The 19,331-nt window shown below is 56.8% G+C and overlaps 1 protein-coding gene across 2 annotated transcripts in view; it reads right to left on the bottom strand.

Moving 5' to 3' along the window:
• Nucleotides 1-136: 136 nt before the first annotated feature.
• The window catches only part of BIN3 (bridging integrator 3), a 45,004-nt gene continuing 25,809 nt past the window's right edge, over nt 137-19,331 (bottom strand). The window contains exons 3-10 of one of the 2 annotated variants that reach the window (XM_045516665.2): nt 16,622-16,791; nt 13,523-13,563; nt 13,031-13,092; nt 10,309-10,445; nt 9,733-9,773; nt 3,815-3,956; nt 3,562-3,696; nt 137-937 (exon numbers count right to left, since the gene is read on the bottom strand). In XM_045516665.2, the coding sequence (XP_045372621.1) occupies nt 791-937; nt 3,562-3,696; nt 3,815-3,956; nt 9,733-9,773; nt 10,309-10,445; nt 13,031-13,058 (630 nt within the window). In that variant the 5' untranslated portion in view covers nt 13,059-13,092; nt 13,523-13,563; nt 16,622-16,791 and the 3' untranslated portion in view covers nt 137-790. The remainder of the gene's footprint in view (nt 938-3,561; nt 3,697-3,814; nt 3,957-9,732; nt 9,774-10,308; nt 10,446-13,030; nt 13,093-13,522; nt 13,564-16,621; nt 16,792-19,331) is intronic. The other variant, XM_010954983.3, reaches the window with a different exon arrangement.

The raw sequence follows: 19,331 nt of genomic DNA, 5'->3' as shown, positions 1-19,331 counted from the left end.
GGGGGCAGCTCTGGGCTCCGCTGCCTGCTGGTCAGGAGAGGGGGTGCTGCGGGATCTTGCCAGCTCAGCAGGGGACAGCCGAACCCTGAGAAAGACCCAGGGCGGCTCTTCCCCCCTCTCCTTAGTTACAGCACAATAATACATGGAAATTTTATTGAAAACTCTCAACTTGGAAAAATAAAATTCCAAATATTCAGGTGAGACACAAACCCACTGTTCTTGCTCTGAGGCCTGTGACATTTTGTGTGATAGGATATTTACATGCGTTCGAGTCCCAGTTTCCTAGGGAATTTCTAAGACTGGGGGCTCTGCCCTGCAGTTGACCCAAATGAGGACCGCAGCTCTCATGTCCCCCAGGGCAGGGTCTCGGTTCTCTCTCTCCTAGAAAAGGTGAGCCTGAGGGGGAAAGGCAACAAGACCGGTGACTCCCCAAGGTGGCTCTTGGAGGTAGATGTGATCCCAACCGTGCAGGCCAGGCTAAGACGTCAAGGGAGCTGACAAAGCCCACGCTCTGGCCTTTGGACGGTTCTTTAGGAACTAAGCCAGCCCTGGGGTTTTCTACACTGCTCACCTGTCTGCGGGCTCTTGCTACGGGTGGGGAGACGGCAGCCTGCCTGGGGCTCCCGGTGCCAGGCTCATCCCCAAGGGCTGGGGAGGCGGAGCGGGAGCTGCCGCGATCCCCACAGTTCTCCCAGGGAAGGGCCCTTTGCTGGCTGATGTCAGAGCCTAACTTGAAAAGGGCAAAGACTAGAGAGGCTGACTTGTGTTCCAGGAGTCTGAGGGGGCTGGCTCAATCATCGGCCACGATTGAGAGGGCTCTGAGCTCACTCAGCCTGGCCTCGTTCTCCCGCTCCCGCTGCTCGTCAGGGTGTCCAGGCTGGTCAAGCTGCTGGGTCAGGTCCCCGAAGATCTGATGCATTTCTGAGTAGTACACGACCTGGGGTGGGAGGCAGAAGGAGGTTGGCAGGGGCTGGGCTCCGGGGCACCACGCCCCCACTGCACTGCACCCCCCAGACACAGCGGGGCAAGTGGGGCAGAAAACCAGAGTCCTTGGGCCACACCCACTGCTGTTCCCTCCAGCAGAGCACAGGGCTGAGCGAAGGGGCTGGATTCCATTTTCCCCTCCACCACCGCCCTTTCCCTCAGCCCATCTCCCTGAACTGCACAGGCAACTGGAGCCCCAAGCCCTTCAGGAACGTTTGCTGCCCACTGCCTGGGTGGCAGTACATCAAAGGTGAGGGAAGCAGCAGGTCCTTGGTGAGGTGGAAGTGGGGGCTCCGTCCTCTGAGCAGCTGAAGGGGAAGGGCTGGGGCGGGGGGTGGACCGCTGGCAGGTCCTCGGGAGGCTAGGCAGTCCGGCACTGTGACCAGGGGACTAGCTGCTTTATCGAAGCTGGGAGAGAGGACACGGCAGGCCCCCAGAGCCCTGAGAGGCAGTCTCAGAAGTTAGGATGAGAGAGGTGACACTGTCCCAGCCTCTGTCCCTTCTCAACTTGCCCCACTGTTAACCATTGCCCAAGCTGCAGAACCAGGAAAGCCGGGCCCAGGGGCCAGGCTCATTTCCATGTTTGCTTCTGCGCAGGCACCAGAGGTGGGCTGGGAGAGGCCCACAGGCCCGAGGCGGGGGTGGGCCGAGGCATGGGGGTCCCCTCAGTGGCTCTCAGGTGGCTGAGGGCTGAGCAGGCCCAGGGCAGGGATTGGCCAGGGGAAGAGAACAGGGACCATTTCTGCCTCAGTCCCACCTCATGACCAAACGAAAGTGCGTACTTTCAAGAAGGTGTTCGACATTACTCAAACACCCCTAAACATTACCAGCTCCAGGTTGTCTTTGGGGAGAAGGAACTCGACTTCTCTAGAAACTTGCAGTGCTGTTACTGGCAAGGCAGGGCTACGTCTTCCACAATCCCACGGCTAGCTTTTCACTGGGCTGAGGGGGAGCTAAATCAAGGTCTCCAAATACCGTTGTCACCTTAGGGGACGGGGCCTGGGCTAGTGCAGGGGGAGGGAGGGGGAGGGTGCACCCTCCCCCCCCCCCCCCCCCCCCGCCCTGGAACCAGAGCCGCACTGCGCAGGCTGAGTCACTGGGAATGCTCACTTCTCCAGTGACTAATGGCAGCAGCAGCCACGGGAGGGGGAGGCTAGCGCTGACGAGGCAGTAAACAACCCCCCACCACCCCGCTGCCTGGTTACAGGGCATCCCTAGCACCCAACCTGGGTGCCCGGCAGCTTCCTCCTGTGGGCAACAGATGGAGGGGGCAGGGCAGCATGCAGGGGACTGGGAGCAGCGGCGGCACAGGTCTCCTTAAATACATGTCTCCCGGGCCGGGCGAAGCTGCTGGAAGGAAGCCTGAACCTCCAGGGGCAGAGCCCTGGGGACAAGTGTGGGGATATCCGACTCCCCTACACACTTAGCTCTCTGCCTCACTCTCCCTGAGCCACCGAGGACATGGTCACTAACAAGTCCCAGCTCCAGCAGCAATCTTACTCAGGGTTCCTGATCCCAAGTGTGTGGCCCCATGGGTATGGGTATTCTCCAAAGATGCAGGCTGGGAGGCAGGAATCAGGCTTTTCCTGGGTGTCTGCAATGGTGGATTCGGCAAGAATGACAGTGTCCACTGGAGGGCGCCAGAAACCCAGGCCAAGCACAGAGGTGGGCTGGAGGCGGGCGGGGACATGTTGAGCCTTTAGCTTTGTTACCTGGTGGAGAAGGTGGCAGGATGCCGAGCACCTGCAGCCACTTGGGAGGGAGGGGGCACAAGGAGGAGACCTCTTGGCTTTGGCACCTCAACCTTTTCTACAAACGGGGAGAATAATCCCTGCTGATGGCTTGGAAAATGTGGGAGAGCTGGGGGAGGAGGACAGGAGTGACACCTGATCGCACACTCTGTCCTTACACCCTTGAGTAGCAGGACACACAGGTCGCAGCCTCAGTGCTACCTCGGTGTGCCTCCACCCACGCCCACCCCAGCCAGCCTGCCTTTCTACTGGAAGGTGCATCACAGCCTGGTGCCCAGGGCGGGGGCGGGGGGGTGCAGAGTACGGCTCTCTCCAGGATTTAGGGCCGTGCTCCAAGGGACCCCCTGGTCTTCTGCCAAATGAAAAGGGCTGACTAGGGAAGGGGGTGGTGAGGGTCCTCAGAAAAAGGCCGTCACCCTGTAGGCCCTTGTTCATGACCTGAGCACCCAGGTGGGAACCTGCCCATCAAGGTGAAGTGCTGAAGGTGTGGCCTGGTTTCTTCTCACCTGCTGGCCTGCTGGTAGAGCGTAAGGAGAGAACTTGAGGGAACTGTTGGACAACAAGGAACTTCATCTTAAGGCTGTGATTAACCAGAGCAACGCGGGAACCAAAACAGGAATCCCAGCGAACAAACAGAGGGGCCCTGGAGCCCTCCCTCGGGGGCAGTGCTGGGGCAGTGACCCTCTTTGCAGAGATTGGCTAAGCCACATCTCCTGTGTGGGGACTGAGGCTGGGCTGGCATAAGACGGGTCTCCAAAGCCCTCAATTGCGTCCCAAGGGAAGAAGGGTTGGGCCATCACTCAGGGCAGGGTGGGAGCAGCCTCACCTGTGCTCGGATCAGGGACTCGAAGCTGGGCTGGAAGTAGTCCAGTCGGCTGTTGTAGAACCGCGGCATCTCATCCAGGAGCTGCTTGTTCTTGGCCTCGAAGTCGTCCCGCACGGGCCGAAGCTCTTCACGGGCCTGGGGAGCAAGACCCTGGCTGTCACAGCTCTCAGCATCCCAGCTGTGGCATGATGTGTGTGTGTGCATGGGACCCACATGGCCCGCTGTCGCCCCCCAAACCCCTTCTCCCTGGTACCTGGTGGAGTTTGGCCAGCACTGGCCCCGTCTTCTCCTTCTCCTCGTACTTCTCCACCTTGGCCTGCAGCCTCCTGTAGTCCTGCAGGGCCTGCTCCCGCCGTTTCACCGCCATGTTGAGGCTCGGGAAGACACTGCCAAACCTGTTGGACACAGCGGGTTGGAGACAGGCCTGTTCTTGGAGATGCAGGCTGGCAGCTCATTGCTCATTTAAAAATACATATTGATCAAGAACGGTATTTAAAAAATACATAGTGAGCACCTACCAAGTGCCAGACCCTGCCCCGGTCTTGGGGATTTCGCTGCGAATGGGACAGATGAGACTCTGGCCCCCTGGGGTGCCTGCTGACAACGTCACCTTGGGGTAAGGCCACGGGAAGGAAGACAGGGCCTAAGGGCCACTCCACTGACCTGAGTAAGACTCAGCAGGTCATGAATGCACAATGCCACTGCCCCTTAGCCCCACCTCACCTGACCCCACCCCTCACTACAGAGACCTGTAATACAGCAGGGCAGAGCTGAAGACTCCTAGGAGTGTTTTTTTTTTTTTTTTTGACTCGGTACAAAGTAATTCAGCTTTTACTAATTCTCATCATGTATCTTAGAAGAAACAAAAGACAGAAGAGCCACTAGAGCCAGGAGAGCTCCCTGGACAATCACAAAGCAACAGGGGTGGGCAGGGCTCAGGAAGCCATTTGCGCAGAGGCAGCATTCCCCTGGGGGGGGGGGGGGGAGGCGGGACCCAGGGCTGCTCCAGGAGTTGGGCCAAGGGCAGCCACTCCGAAGGCTGGTGTCTGAGAAGCTTGGAGATCAAGCTTCTGTCCAACGTCTTCCTTTAAAAAAGTGAAAGAAACTGAAGCCAGAGAGATGACTAGTCTAAGGTCACAATTAGGTAGTGACAGCCCGGCAGAGAACTCAAGTGTCCCAGCTCTCTGTCTGGCACCTCCCGACCAACTCATGCTGCCACCAGCAGGTGACAGACCTGCCACTGAGACCTACTCCCGGCTCTGCAGCAAGAGCAGGAATCCTCATGTTCTGCATCTGAAATGGCCAAACCATCAAACCAAAGGTTTGAGAAAAATAACCCCTGGGAGTTCTTCCTGCCCCACCGGGACAGAAAGAACCCTAGGGGAACGCTCAGAGCGGCCCTTCAGGAAGAGGCAGCAGATTCGTGGGCATGGTTGGCCTCTGTGGGCACAGTCTTTATGACAAGTGTCCTCCTTGGGAGGGGCAGCGCGACCTGAGGGAGACCGAGGCAGGGATGCTGCCTCTCCCTGGCTGCTGAGTGTGGGAGGAGGCCAGCCCAACAGGCAGGCAGGTTCTCTGGAACCGGACAGAAGAGGGGGAAGCTTACGCAAATGCAAAGCCCGAGGGCAGGAGCATCTGACTTGCAGCTGGGAGCCCAAGTGGCTGGTGGAGATCCGGCCAGGCCACCGAGATGACAACGGCGCAGCGGTTATTCGGGGCTGGAGGGGTGAGAAGCACGAAGTGGGCGTCCCAGGACCAGGATCAGAGTTGGTTCCTCCCGGAGCAACCCAGAGGAGATGAAAGACGGGGCAGGACTGAGGGTGAGGGCGGGGCTCTCCTCACTGGGGCCTCAGGTGGTTGCTGATTTCAGCCTTCACAGCACCCAGAGCCAGGCGTGTGTCTCCGGGCTCCCAGTCATCCTGAGGTAGCTCAGGTACCACGTGAAGAATGACTTCCCAAGTTTGCCTCTCAAAGGAACATGACCATGATTTTGGCTTTGAAAAAGCCTCAAGGAATCAAGAGTCCATGTGACAAGAGTAATGAATACTTCTGCCAGAGAACAGAGAATATAAACTTAACTAAAGCATGACGCCCCAAACAAAGCTAGAGACCCAGACAGTAGATTTTGATGAAACAAATCAAGACCATTAAAGAGGATTCTTCGAACTTACTGGGTGTCTGTAATGGACTCACTGCGTAGCCCGCAACGCTCACATGGGCCAGACCACCCAAGCACCTCTGAATCCTCAGTCATAGGCCCCACACATAGTAATCCAATCCACACCTGAATGACTGATCTGCCAGGCAGGAGATGTGGGCCTCCCTGGTGCTGTGCAAACTGGACCAGGCACCTCTAGGACCAGTGGTCCCCCTGGGGCAGCTCTGAACACGACGAGGGCAGCTGAGACCATATGGAGGAGCTAGACTCACTTCACTGCTTTTGCCTCAGGCACTGGGGTCTCAGCTGCCTGGTGAGGCCCTCTCCCTTCCAGCTGAGAGGCTCATGGTTCAAGGGAACAGGTGGCAGTTGGGCCTAAGAAGCCACCAGGCCACCTCCCCCTCTACCCCAACTGGACAAGGGCCACCAGCAGCCACCGTGATTCTCTCGTCAACCCCTGCTTGGGCTGGTCCCAGGGCTGGGGCCCCTGTCCCACCTTGCCAGCTGCCCAGGAGGTGCTGGGTGGAGGCGGGCACAGTCTGACAGGACAAGGACCAGAGGCAGGCAGGGGGCTGCAGGTGGAGAGTTTCCTTAATTTGCCACAGGGCCATCACCTCAGCTCACATCCTCAGGACGGAGGGCGCCACAACGAAGGAAGCAATGGGCGCGGGGTGTTCCATGGCTCAGGACACGTCACCACGCGGGCGGTCAAGCCCCTCCTGTGCCTCTGACCCCGGCTGCACTTGTGCCTGTGCTCATCCTCCGAGCCTTCTTCCCTCGGTTGCTGACTAGGGTTTATTTCCAGGGCAGGGTCGGACACACCGACCTGGATGGGCCTACAAAGGAAGTAGAAATCCAACCCCAGGGCTGGGGAAAGGCATGGATGGACCCAGGGCTGAAAGATTTCCAGGCAACCTCAGGGGATGGGCGTGTCTGCAGGACACTACCTTCAGCCTTCTGGAAGCAAGGCTACCTGTCCTCTGTGGGGAGGTAGTGGCTGCAGCAGGAACTGGTCCCAGCTGTTCTGTGAGAGCCTCCAGGAAAATCATTTCTTCCCGCCTCCCACAGTAGCACCCCTCAGCCAAACCCAGAGCCGCGGAGGGCCCAGCTCGCTCAGCTCACTGTTGGTGGATCAAGAGTCACTCACCGCCTGGGTAGCTCTGGGCCTGGGCTTCGGGACCCCCTGGGGTGGGGCAGGTGTCTCGCCCTTTTCACAGAGCAGCAGGGAAACTAAGGCCGGGCAGGCGAGACCAGACACTGTGACCCCAGGTGGCAGATGAGAGAGTAGGGGGACCGGGACTCTGGAACCCCTGGCTTGGGTCACTGCCCCACTGAGGCTGCTCCCCTGCCTAACTTTCTACTTAGAAGAACAGAAAGAACTCCGCCAGCTTCACGTGTGTCGGGGACTATAAACACCACGGTGCTGTTCAGGGAGAGGAGCCCCCCTAACCTGTGTGTGGAGCACTTTGGTGCCTCCTCTACCTTCACGTCAGGGCAGGGACGCTGCAGGGAGGTGAGGACAAGCAGGCTGGTCCCCGGCGCCCGGGCCCCTCCCAGACACACCCCTGGGACCCTACTGGGTACCTGCTGACTTCACCTGATGAGCATGGGGGGACCTGGCTCTGCCTGGGGCACCAAGTCTGCACTCTTACTGGGCTGCCATGAAGAAACAAGGCTAGGGGTGCAGAGCCTCCCTGCTCAGTTCCTGGCATGCCCCCGATAATCAGCACGGAAGTCCCTGGGCCAGGGACTCTGCCCTCCACACATGGCGCTTCTTCAGGCCACGACCCTCCTAAGCGCTGGCTCTGCCACTTGGAGAGCTCAGCTCCATTCTCCCTTCCACAGATGGGGAAAAGGCCTTGGAGGGAAGGTGCAGGACTGGCCCTTCCACCGTATGGCTCTCCCCTGGCCCATCTTCTGGAGAACATGGTCATGGCTTCCACACTGCATCCTGAGCAACTAAAGTCAGAATCACATCTGTCCTCAAAGAAGGGAGGACAGCACTGGGCCCACCCCAGGTGCTCACTGAAGCCCTGCCCATTTCTTGCCCATCCTAAGGTTCTCCAGCAAATGCCTCCCCTGGATGAGCATGGGGTGAAGAGGCAGTGAGAGGGGTGGAGGGAAAGAGTGAGGGAGAGAGGCCGGCTGGGAGGTGGGCTGGGAGCAGCCGGCCCTGGTGGGGAATGCCTGCCATTCCTCAATCTGTGCCCACACAGCCGGGATCTTCCACCCACCAGGAAAGGGAAATTGAAAGCATCCCCATCCGACCATGTGAACACGGCCCAGAGACTGGGGGATTAGAGGCCGAGCCCCCTGGGGGGAGGCTGGGGGCGGCAGGGTGGCCATGTGGTGATGTTCCTCATCAGAGGACAGGAAAGCTGCAGTTTCCTGTTTCCGGTGCTGGGGTCCCTGGGAGCTTCTCTCCTGGCAAGAGGCGGCAACAGGCAGTGCCGGTTTTATGTGGTTGGGGGATATCGCATGTCGGCTACGGGATGCAGGGAAGCCAGCCGGGTAGGCCGGCAGGCCCGGGGGGCTCACGGAGAGGTCAGCGGATCTGCTGTGGAGATGGTGCCCGCCCCCTCGGCCACTCACCCACCTTCCTGGCAGGTGGTGGGCTGCTGGGGTGGCGGGAAGCAGCCGGGATTTCTCTCCATCTGGCTCCAGAAGCCAGGCATCAGATTTCAAGGCCGCCTCGTTGGTTGTGAAATCGAGACAGGAGTTGGTCCCCCATTTCTCCGGGCTGGTGTTCCCTGACTAGCTCTGCCAGCTGCGTGTGTCCACGACAGCCTCCGTGGCAGTCCCTGGGACCCCCATAGGCAGGATCTGCTCTGCCCCAGGTCCTTCCCACCCAGCTCCAAATCCTGGGGCCTGGAGATCGGGTCAGAAGGCCACAAATTACGGAGTTCCTTCTGATGCCTCCCTCCTGAGCTCCTGGCCTCCTCAGCACCCAGCTCCTCATTACCCTGTCACCTGGGGCTGGGGGCCCAGGGCAGGAACAGGGCAGTGGGAAGAAATCCCTTCGGGCCAGGTTCAGCTTCCCCACCACGGCTGGGCCCCCAGACAGCCTGGCTTAGAAAGAGCTTTCCCTAAGCCACCCCTCAGACCTGGGCAGGGAACAAGAGCTCAACAACCTCAACACCAGGGGCCGGAGGATCTAAACCTGCTCTCCCCATCTCCCTCCGGGCCCCGATCCAGGCCTAATGGTAATTAGCAGAGCCTCATTACCCAGGCCCTGGTGAGGCAACTGCCAGGGACCACCACAGAAGAGGTAATAACGTGCAGCTGCCGGGCTGGAGCGGGAGCCTTTCTAGGTCAGAGCCGAGCTGGGAGAGGCCAGGGAGGAAGATGAAGTGATTCGGGAGCTTCAAGGCAATGTTCCTGCCTGGCAGCCCCCCCAGCCCCCCCCCCCCCTTAAGGGACCTGGGGAATAGGCCCGTCTGATCACTGACCAGAGCCTGCTGGACAGAAGATGAGTCTCACAGAAGAATTCCTGACCCTGGCAGGTCATGAGTTAGGGGACCTTCGCAGGCGGGACCCCACGGCTGCGCCCTTCCCGGTGTGCGGCCGCCCCCACGTTTTAAAAGCCGAGCGCTGCAGGCAGCTGCTCTCCCAACCCGGCTACGCGAGATGAAAGGCCTCGCTCAGCTCCGCTGAGGGCCGGCCAAGATCTCTGCTAGCTTAATTCCGCCCGCTCTGGTCCCACAGGTCCTCAGTCAGGGACAAAAGGACAACGGCGGAATGACCATGGGAGCCCCGGCCGGCCGCTGTGGAGGGTCAGACGGGCCCTGCCATCACCCAGGCAAGGCGGGTGTGCTCGGGAGCCACCAGGAGTATCAGGCCCAGGGCCACAGATCAGGTAGCAGGTGTCCCCAGAGTCTCCTGTCTGCCCCGTGAGAGCCTGGGGGAAGGCTGCTAGAAATGGTATTTGGTCCCCAAGTGGCTGGTTGACTGGCCTTTCCAGCAAGTCCCCTGAGGCCCGTGGTCCCCTAGACCCCCCGATGACCTTTGCTTACTTTTTTAAGGGTTCAATCACGGTCTTCTGTATCTGGTTCACCTGTCAAAAGAAAAACCCAATGACATCGAAACTGAGGGGAAGTCGGGCTCTTCCCAGAAAGGGAGGCTCCAAGTTCCTAGGAGAGAAAGGGGACCTGACAGGGGAACCCTGAGAGCCTCGGGCTGGGAGAAGACTGGGGCACCCACAACTGCCACTGGAGCGAGGCGGAGATGATGACTAGGAAGTCTGGAGGGCAACAAGGGACACTGTCCTTGTCCTGGGTCAGTTCTTATCCTGCCACCACTGTCTGCCGAGGCTGATGACACCCTCGCTCAGGGTGGAGGCTGGGTGAGCAACCACAGACAGTCTGTAGGGCTGCAGGTGGGCAGAGCCGACCTGCGTCTCCCTTGTGGCCTCGCAGGGAGCAATGTAAGCTCGTGGGAGCCAGGGAAGCACTCGGGGCTGGGGCAGGCTGGCCAGGAAAAAGCTCACTGGGCTGAGGGCGCCCAGAGGAGACTGAGCCCTGGTAAGGACTCCACATGGTGCTCCACCCGGGCAGAAGCCTTGAGAAGGGGGAGACCAAGACCCCAGTCACCTTTTCCTGGTTGAAGGCGTCCATCCGCTTCATGGCCGTGTCCAGGGCTGTCACCATGTTCAGAAAGTCCTGGTCTTGCTCGCAGAGGGGATTGGAGAGCAAGTCCAAGGATATCTTCACAGCGGATTTGGACATGGCTGTAAGAAGTCAAAGCTCAGTGAACCAATGATGGGACAGGCTTCCAGGTCTTGTCCTCAGGACTCCCTGTCCTCCCTCGGGACAGCAGCCTGCCCTGGGACGACCTTTACCCACGGCCACAGGCCACAGAAGCTACACAGTACCACAGAGCCATAAGACACCAGTCTTTAATGCATAGTGGGCATTCCTGATGCTGCTAATGTCCATCTAATGCTGCTCTGGGTAATTCTTTTGAGCAGATTTACCTGTTGCAATGACTGTATTTTCAAAACTCTGGATTATACACAGAATCATATGGGTGGGAAGCTGTAAGAAATACTTATTTCTAGCCCCCAATATTTATTTCAGTAAGTCTGGAATCCAGGAATATGCATTAAAGAAAAAATCTCCAGGGAGTTTGGACTTGAAGCCTCGTTTGGGACTCCCTCACAGACAAGAGTTCCATAGCATCTCCACCAAGGAGGCAAACTTACTGCACAGGGCTAGGGGCAAGGTTTTAGGCTTTGTGGGCCGAGATGGTTTCTGTTGCAACAACTCATCTGCCATAGATGGGACCTGAAGAATGCACGTGGCTGTGTTCCAATAAAACTTTATTGACAGAACTAGCCCAGATTTGGGAAGGTAAGGTAATGTGTTGGCAGCTTTGGAGTTCTTGGTCCTGTAGAAGTTTTCAGGTCTCCATTACTGGCAAACAAAAATCCTAGAATCCAGGAAGAGGCTGCAGAAGGGTCATGCTTGCTCCGCAGTCTGAGAGTCTCAGGGGAAAACAAGTTTTTGAATGCATTTCCTATTATTTTATGTCATTAAATTTAAGATGCTATCAATTAGCAAGACACATCATTATTGCATAAACCATTAAAAGAGAAAAAAATGCTGCCAATTAAACCAGAACACACTATTCAGTGTTATGGTACCTTGATTTCTCTTGAATCTGGGAGTGTGCTGCAGTCACCTGGCAAAAGGGCAAAATAACAGAAAAGACTGGAAATGAGAACTTCCCAGTGATGGGGTGAAGCAGTGGAGGGAAAAAACCCTCTTCAAAATCTGTGAAGTGACTTTGTAGGCTCAGGAGCAAACTCACGTGTCACTTGAATGGATTATGAAACGGTCACAGACAGCATAATTATAAGATAAAAAACCTGGATAAAACAAAACATCTTGGAAAAAAGTTCCTCCACTGATTTTTTAATAGTTGAGGAAATAACCCCCCAAAATCTGGGGTTTGGAGGAAAGACTTTCCTCCCAATTTTCCTTTTCTTTCCTAAAGATTTCACATCTTCATGCTGTTGTCTCTTTGCTAGAACCATCTGAGGTCAATTAACGGTGCATCTGTAAGGGGAGCACTGTGCCTGGAACCCCCATCCCGAACCTATGTGAACAGACCAGGGCGCCGTGGCTTCCATTCTCCTCTGGACCAGCTCACATTCCTCATCCTGCTTCTGCAGGGACACAAGAGGGGCGTGGTCAGCCCAGCACAAACCAGGAGAATGGTGGGCTGCCAACCTCAGGGAGCACACGGGTCTCAGACCCCATGTGGGCCTCTGGAGCCCTAATGTAACCTCAGAGTGCAGGGGTCAACAAGGACCCGGCAGAGACTAGTCACACCCATGTGATCTTGTTCTGGACCCATAGCTTTGGCTCTGAGATCCTGTCCAAGCAGCAGCTCAGGAGTTTCCAGGACCAGGAAGGGTGTAATGTGACTCCCCTCAACTGTGTGGAGCAGTGGTTCTCAAAGTGGGGTCCCCAGAACAGTAATGCCTGGGAACTTTTTTGGGCCTTACCCAGACGTGATGAATCAGAAAGTTGGGATGTGCCGGACGATCCACTCGGCAGTGAGCCCTCCAGTGACTGACGCACCAGAGCACAGGGCTTTCTGGCCCGGACTGTGGGGCCTGGGCCTTGCAAGGACCTGGGGTACCACTGTTTTCAGAGGGCTTTCTCTGACCAGACTCCCCTTCTGACTTGGGACAGAAGCCAGGAATCCTAGGCTCCAGGAGTCCCTGTTTATCCCAATTTCTTTGTTAAAAACTTGCACTCTCTACAGCCAGACTCTACTGCATGGCTCCCTGACGGTCTGGCCCTTCCTGTCATGCTTGGAGAGTAGTCGTGTGGAGCAGCAGGGAGGAAAGGAAGCACAGGCCACAGCAGCTCCTTACTGGAAAGGCAGCGGGAGCCACAGAGAAAGGAGGAACCCGTGAAACTCAGAACTAACTACAACACAAGTAACGGACAGACTCAACATCAGACCGGTGGCTTGCTACACACACCATGTGGAGAGGCCGGGGCCAGGAGCAGGTCACGTCCAGGCCCGCCCCGTCCTCGGGACGAGCAGCGGCAGGAGGCGCTGTGGCAAAGACCATGGGAGCTGCCCTCCACGCGCCACTGGTGGCTGACGCTGCTCCAGGGAAAGTGGTGAGTGGTACCTGCCAGCTGAGAAGTGACCTCAAGCCACTTCTCTGGGACATCTGTGGGGCATCTGCTAAGTGCACTTACTTCAAAGCCAGCCCCAAAGGGACTGAGTGGGGAGGGTGTCCCCCTCTGCCCCACCCCCATGCAGACTGCGCGTGGGGGACGGGCCACCTACCCAGGTCGGCGTCCGTGCTCTTCTTCATGTCCTTCTGCAGCCTCTTGGTCTGCTCCTCCAGCCTGCAAGGCAGGGTGTTGGACCTGGGGACCTGGCATCGCCCACCTGCTTCTGCTTCATTCTGCCCGTCCACCTGAGATCAGCCCGACCTGACACTCTGGGTCGCCTGCCAGGAGGAGGAGCCCTGCTCTGCAGGGACGTTCTCCTTGACTGAAGGGCCACTATGAGCTCGGCGAGTGGCCACGCACCCAAAGGCTATGAGTTAACAACTGTCATGCAGCCGCCACTCAGGAGAGAATTTCTGGCAGGTGGTGAACTGAGCTGCCCTCGGCTCCCAGGTGCTAACGGGGCAGATGAGCAGCCCACGAACGGGCGGCGGAGCGGACCAGGCAGAGTGGGCAGAGGGCTCTTTCCTTCTCCAAGCAGCAACCCTCTCCCTAAACCCCTCCCCCACCCCCCGGCCCGCCCTCCCTTCTGGGCTTTGACACTCACTGCTGGAGTTTTCCATACTCCCTCTCAAAGTCTCTCTCCACCTGTGAGGAAGGAGATAACTCAGTCAGTGGAGGAATGACAGCACGCTGGAAAAAATCTGCCAGCCTGTGAAACGTCCTCCACGCCCTCCCCCTCTCCCCCCCCGTCTGCAGAGAGCACCACCACCCAGCTCCTACAAGCACCAGCACATCGCCAATGACACAGGAGCCCAGTGTTCCCAAGTTAATTGTGTTTGATTTAGGGCGCGAGACTCCCCTCCTAGACGGGCCAGCCAGGCAGGGACCAGCGGATCACAGCTCTGTTCTTCCACTGCGGGGAGCGGAGCGGGGGGCTGGGCTGCGCTCGCTCCTCCCCACCTCCTCCGGTGGCAGGTGAGGTGCTCAGAGTGTGACTGAAGCTCCGGTGGGTGGGCAGGGGGTCTGCTCCTGTCCCTGCCTCTGCGCTGCTCTGAGGTGGGGAGGCACCTCCCCTCCTGGCCTTGGTTTCCTACAGGTCCCCGCCTGCTAGGTTCAGGGTGGCTCCAGAAAGACCAGGCAGCCACGCTCCGTGCACTGGGAGGTACCAATCACAAACACCATTACTACTGACTCAGGCAAGGCGCTCCACACTCTGGGTTAGTTATCGCATTCCCCAAATATTTAAACCAAGTGGGTATGAACATTGAACCCAATTCTACTGCCTCCACATCAGTCAGGTGAAGCTGGGAAAGTCATGTGCACTTCCGGGCCTGAATCCCCCCATCTGTAAAATGGGGCTGGCAGCGGTCTCTCAGGAGAGGGGTGTGTGGGGTCCTGACGTCTGAGGGCTGTTAGGAGGGACCGAGCCCCAGCCTCTCCTCCTTCTGGCTCCCCCTGTGGCTTCTCGAGGCAAAGCCAGCTCACAGTCACAGAATGCTCACCGGGCTCCCACCACTGGCTCCTCCTCCACCACTCACAGATGTGCTGAGGGCCCTCACCGCACTGAGGTCACTGGGACAGAGTGGGGTCGCCTGCTTGAGGTCACACCGCTAGTGAGCGGCAGGCCTGGGGTTCGAACACGGGCCAGGCGGCCTGGCTCCCAGGCCTGTGCCCTTCACAATCATTCTACCAAAGGGGGAAAAGCACTGGCTGATGAACTAAAGCCATGACCTATGACAGTGCCTTCTTGCCTGCTACCCCGAGACCCCTGCCAGGGATAGCCCTAAATCCTGACTCTAGCTTGCCATGCAGCTTGGAGGTGAAGACGTGCAAATTCGCAGAGATCACCAAAGCCCCACCACGCCTCAGAAACCACCTGCCCATCAACAGGGCCCCAGGAGGGGGCCTTCTAAAACCCCCTCAGCCTCCTGCTCCACGTTTGGATTTAGGTAAATTCAACACAGTCACAGACGGGGCAGAATACTATTCAGGCCAATTATTTCACATGATAAATGAGGAGAACGCAGCCTGGACAGGGGGTGTGATTTATGGAAGGACACAGAGGTAGGCAGTGGCAAAGCAGGGCTAGAATTCAGACCCCTAGTTCAGGCCTTTTTTATATTTTAAACTACATTCATTAACTCCACACACATTTATTGAGCATCCATTAAGTGCAATGCATTCTGTCAGGGGCCAGGGATACACTGGCAAATAAAGTTGATGTGGGTCTGGTGGGAGAGATAAAACTCACACACGCACACGTAACCGCGGACTGTGGGGCGCCCCTGGATGGCAGGACGCGGGGGACCCACTTAGTGCCGGTCCTCGGGCGTGACCACCGGGTTCTCCTGCGTGGAGACAGCTCAGCTTGCCCACGGGAACTGTAGAACTTAGACGCAGGAACACATTGCAAAGTCTTTCTCTTACTTTACAATCCTAACATCTGGGACCTTCCACAAAGCTGTGAAGTAAAATTCATCACCAGTGCCCCAGCCTCCTGTCCTACAATCTTTCCCACAGACGCACTGTTTCTCCACCCAGGAACCCAGCGTCTTCACCATCACCTTTCTTATGATCTAACAGAAGATTCTCTTATGAAAAAATTCATAATTCACTCCCACTAAAGTGCATATGCCTGATAAAAGTTTAAGTGTTACTTATCTCAGGGGGTTTGTAGATAGACAGGAATCAAAGTCTTAGCTGAAGGCCTGAATGGCCTCCAGTGAGACCGCAAGTTGGGGATTTGCTCTGGAGCAAAGGGGCTTGGCTCCGCCCTTGCAAGTCTGCACCGAAGTTAGGCTAGTCCTTTCTCCAACAGCGCCCTGGGGGAGGGAAGGTGCTGCAGGCGAATGGGCAGAGACAGAAGATGTGAACTCTGAAACCAGATGTGGAACCTCACAAATATTACCAACATTTGAGCCTCCATTTCTTTTCTAGTAAAATGGGATAATTTCACTTGCTCTCAGATCAGGGGGCTGTCAGGTGGCCGACAAGGAGGCGGGGCAACAGCATCGGCCTCTCTGGCTTGTTTGGAGGGTTAACGTGCAGTCTGTGTAGAGCACAGAGCCAGATGCCCAGCCCACACACGGTGCCTCCTTGCCCCCCTCCTACATACTGGGGTGGGGAGAGGACGGGAGTCTGGGGGTGCAGACTGGTCTGAAACCCTCTGGCGGAGAGGAGGAGCAGCACAAAACACGCAGGGGTCAGTGGGCAGCTGGGACAAGGCCTGAGTCTGGGGGCCGTACCGGGGCCTCCCCCTACTGGACACATCTTTCTTACTTTGTAGGATGTGACAACTGAGCAGAGTCTTCATGTCTAAAAAGTATTTTTTTGCCAGAAAGATGAGACTGAAATTAAGGGCACTGGGGCCGGAGTCCAGCTCTCCTGAAGATCAAGAGCACAGAGTAGGTGCCCCGGGAGGGGAGGCGAGAGCCACGGCCCCCTGGCGCTCTCTTGTGTAACCCCCGGTGTGCCGTGTGTGGGATGTCAGGAACACCTGGCCTCCCTGGCTGTGCTGCTGGGACTTGCATGGAGAAGGACTGCAGGCTTCCGATGGGGCTGGATCGCTCTGGCTGAGGAGGAACTCGGGGTCTCACACTGGATGCAGAGAGGTGTGTCGGGGTGGGAGTTCGATTCTTCCACTTTATGTGCTCAAGGCCATCTGACGGCCTAAGCGAAGTTTGAGAACGCTTCTCCTCCTCACCTCTGGGCGCCAGCCAGGGGTTGCTTCACCTGCATAGCTCCTTGGTCCTGAGGTCTCCCTCCTCCACTGGGGAAAGATCTGAGACAGGCAGCGCCAGGATTCTGGACCCTCGGACAACAGTTAAGGGGATCAAGGGATGCACTGGAGTCTCATTCCAAGGTATATCCATTCTGACAGAAAAAGCCAAATACAAAAGATCTGAACATCTTTGGATGCTTGATGCCTTTGCCAGAAAGGCAACTGGACCTCAGTCAACAATGTGAGTGTAAACACATGTGCACGACTGTCGGCGGGTCAGGACGGGCGTGTCCGGCTGGCGAGGTCAGCACGGGGAGGATCAAGCAGAGAGACCGCCTCGGCTGCCCCCGCATTCCCGGAGGCTCAGGGTGGCAGGAGGGACCGTGCTGCTCACAGCTTGTCCCCAGTGCCGAGGCCAGGCTGGCTCATGGCAGGAGCTCGATGGTTGTTAGGTGAATAGTGGGCTGAGTTCCCACCCACTTATGCTCATGGAGAAGGGAAGAGGGAGGCCGGCAGGCAGGGCCAGGCTCTCGTCCCTGGGCTAAGCTGAGCCAGATCCGAGCTGACGCAGAGGGAGCGCGGGGCCTTCTGAGAAGCTCCTCTTCAAGGGCTGCTCCAGGTGGACAGAGGCCTCCCTTTGGTTTGTTACCAAGGGTCCCTCCATAAATTGGGAGTATGGGGTTAGCAGATACAAACTACTGTATACAGAATAAATAATAAGGTCCTACTGTATAGCACAGGGAACTATATTCAATGACTTGTAATAACCTTTAGTGAAATGAAATGTGAAAAAGAATATATATATGTATGATTGAATCACTGTTATACACCAGAAATTAACACACTATAAATCAACTATACTTCAATAAAAACAAACAAACAACAAAAAAACAACAAAAAACCCACAAAGGGTCCCTCTGTTTTGCACATGAAAACCCTTCTCAAGAAGGCTCAACCTGCCAGACTCCTGTCTGCCCTGACTTCACGGACTGCCTACCCAGCTGGGAATTCAGGTGTGTGTGAGACCCAGGGAAACCCTTGCTTCAGAGAGTCCTCCATCACCCCAGTTACAGAGGGAGGGGCAGCCTCTCTTCGCTGCACCAAGCTGCTCCCACTCCTTTATGGACTGGGACAGTGGGAGGGGACGGAGCCGAAGGTTAGGACTGGGAGGTGGAGGAATGTCTGTCCTTCCATTTCGGTCCCAGTGGTCAGCTCCTGCAGAGAACACGCCCTTCCAGACAAAGCCTTGACAATCCTGGAATTTGCGTTAATAACCTGGGCACAGGAGAACAGGGAGGGCAAACGCACAATGCTTTCTTTGTGTCTGCTGGTTGGGTGCCTTGAGCCAAAAACCTCCTGAAACTCCCTGAAGATAACATGAGTATTTCTTCCCATGACAGGGTGCCACTAATTCCAATAACCCAGGCAGCCACATCTGCTCCCCTCCCTGAAAGTGCCTGGACAAGAAAACCAGTGCGTCACCAGTGTCTGGGGGCAGCTGCCGAGACAGCACACAGCCCTGGCCTGTTTTGGGGCCAGGAGGGGGCTTGCGGGGTGGAGACTCTGAAGACGCCGGGTCTTGCTACATTATCCTTTGGTGCCTCTGGGGAGTTGAGGAAGCAAATAACTCTATTCCAAGCTACAACTCAGCTCCGATTCCTTGTGAGAGATCAGAGCCTGGCCCACCCCTTCAGTGCACCGGGGAATCTCGCTGCGTGAGACAGGCTGTGTCCTTGGCGCTTTATAAAGAGTCACACTAGCTATCTTCTCAGAATGAAGTTAATATTTGTCAAGGGCTCACTACATGCCAGACACTGGGTTAAGTGCTTCATATGCATGACCTCACGTAAGACGCATAATACGTCAATGACACAGGTACTCATATCATCCTCACAACGGAGAAAACTAAGGCTCGGAGAGGGTAAGGAACTTGCCTCAGGTCACAGACCACAGGTGGCAGGGCCAGGAGGGGAATTTAAGCAGGGAACCCACCAAATCTGGCTTCTTAACCAGTCCACGATGCCCTGTCTGGAGCAGCTGATGCATGAGTTAGAGGACCACAATTCCACCCCAAACAAGACAAATGCGAGGAAGGGAAGAGGGAGGCCGCGGGCCCATCCACGGGACCAAGACTGTACATCCACCCTTCCTCTGGGGAGCCCCTGTCACTCCTCAGAGTAAAACAAGGAGATCTTTCCAATAACAAATTCTTGCAAAGATGCTGGAAACTGCATTCCAGCCTATACTTTCTGTGGAGAACAAAGGCTATTTCGATAACAGTTGGGGTGTTAGGAGAAATTTTTGTTTGTTGGTTGGTTTTCTGGTAGCGAGTGCTGGGAATAAAAGACTCTTCTCGAAACCACTTCCCTCCCTTTCAGATCTGCCCTGGATTAAACTCTGGAGACTCAAAGCCACACCTTCCCACTTCCTGCAGCCGGCTGGAGCAAGCCCAGATTCTTCGCGCTTCAGCTCAGAGCCTCCGCAGCTGGTCAGCCTCTGCATGGGAGGTAAACTCAGTCTGTCCTCGGCCTGCCTTTGCTTGGAAAAAAGGCGGGTTCTTTTAACGTGGGCCCATTTCCTGTTAAGTGACCTAACTTTGGATTTCCCAAAGATGGAGCCAGGGCTCAGATGTGTGCTGGACCTCCCTTCCCGCCAAACCCAGTACTCAGTCCTGAGCCAAGGAGGGCTAAGC

This window comes from Camelus bactrianus, chromosome 31 (genome assembly GCF_048773025.1).
Source record: "Camelus bactrianus isolate YW-2024 breed Bactrian camel chromosome 31, ASM4877302v1, whole genome shotgun sequence".
NCBI lineage: Eukaryota > Metazoa > Chordata > Mammalia > Artiodactyla > Camelidae > Camelus > Camelus bactrianus.
The sequence above is the reverse complement of the archived record's forward strand: the minus strand, read 5'-3'. Positions and strand labels throughout refer to the sequence as shown.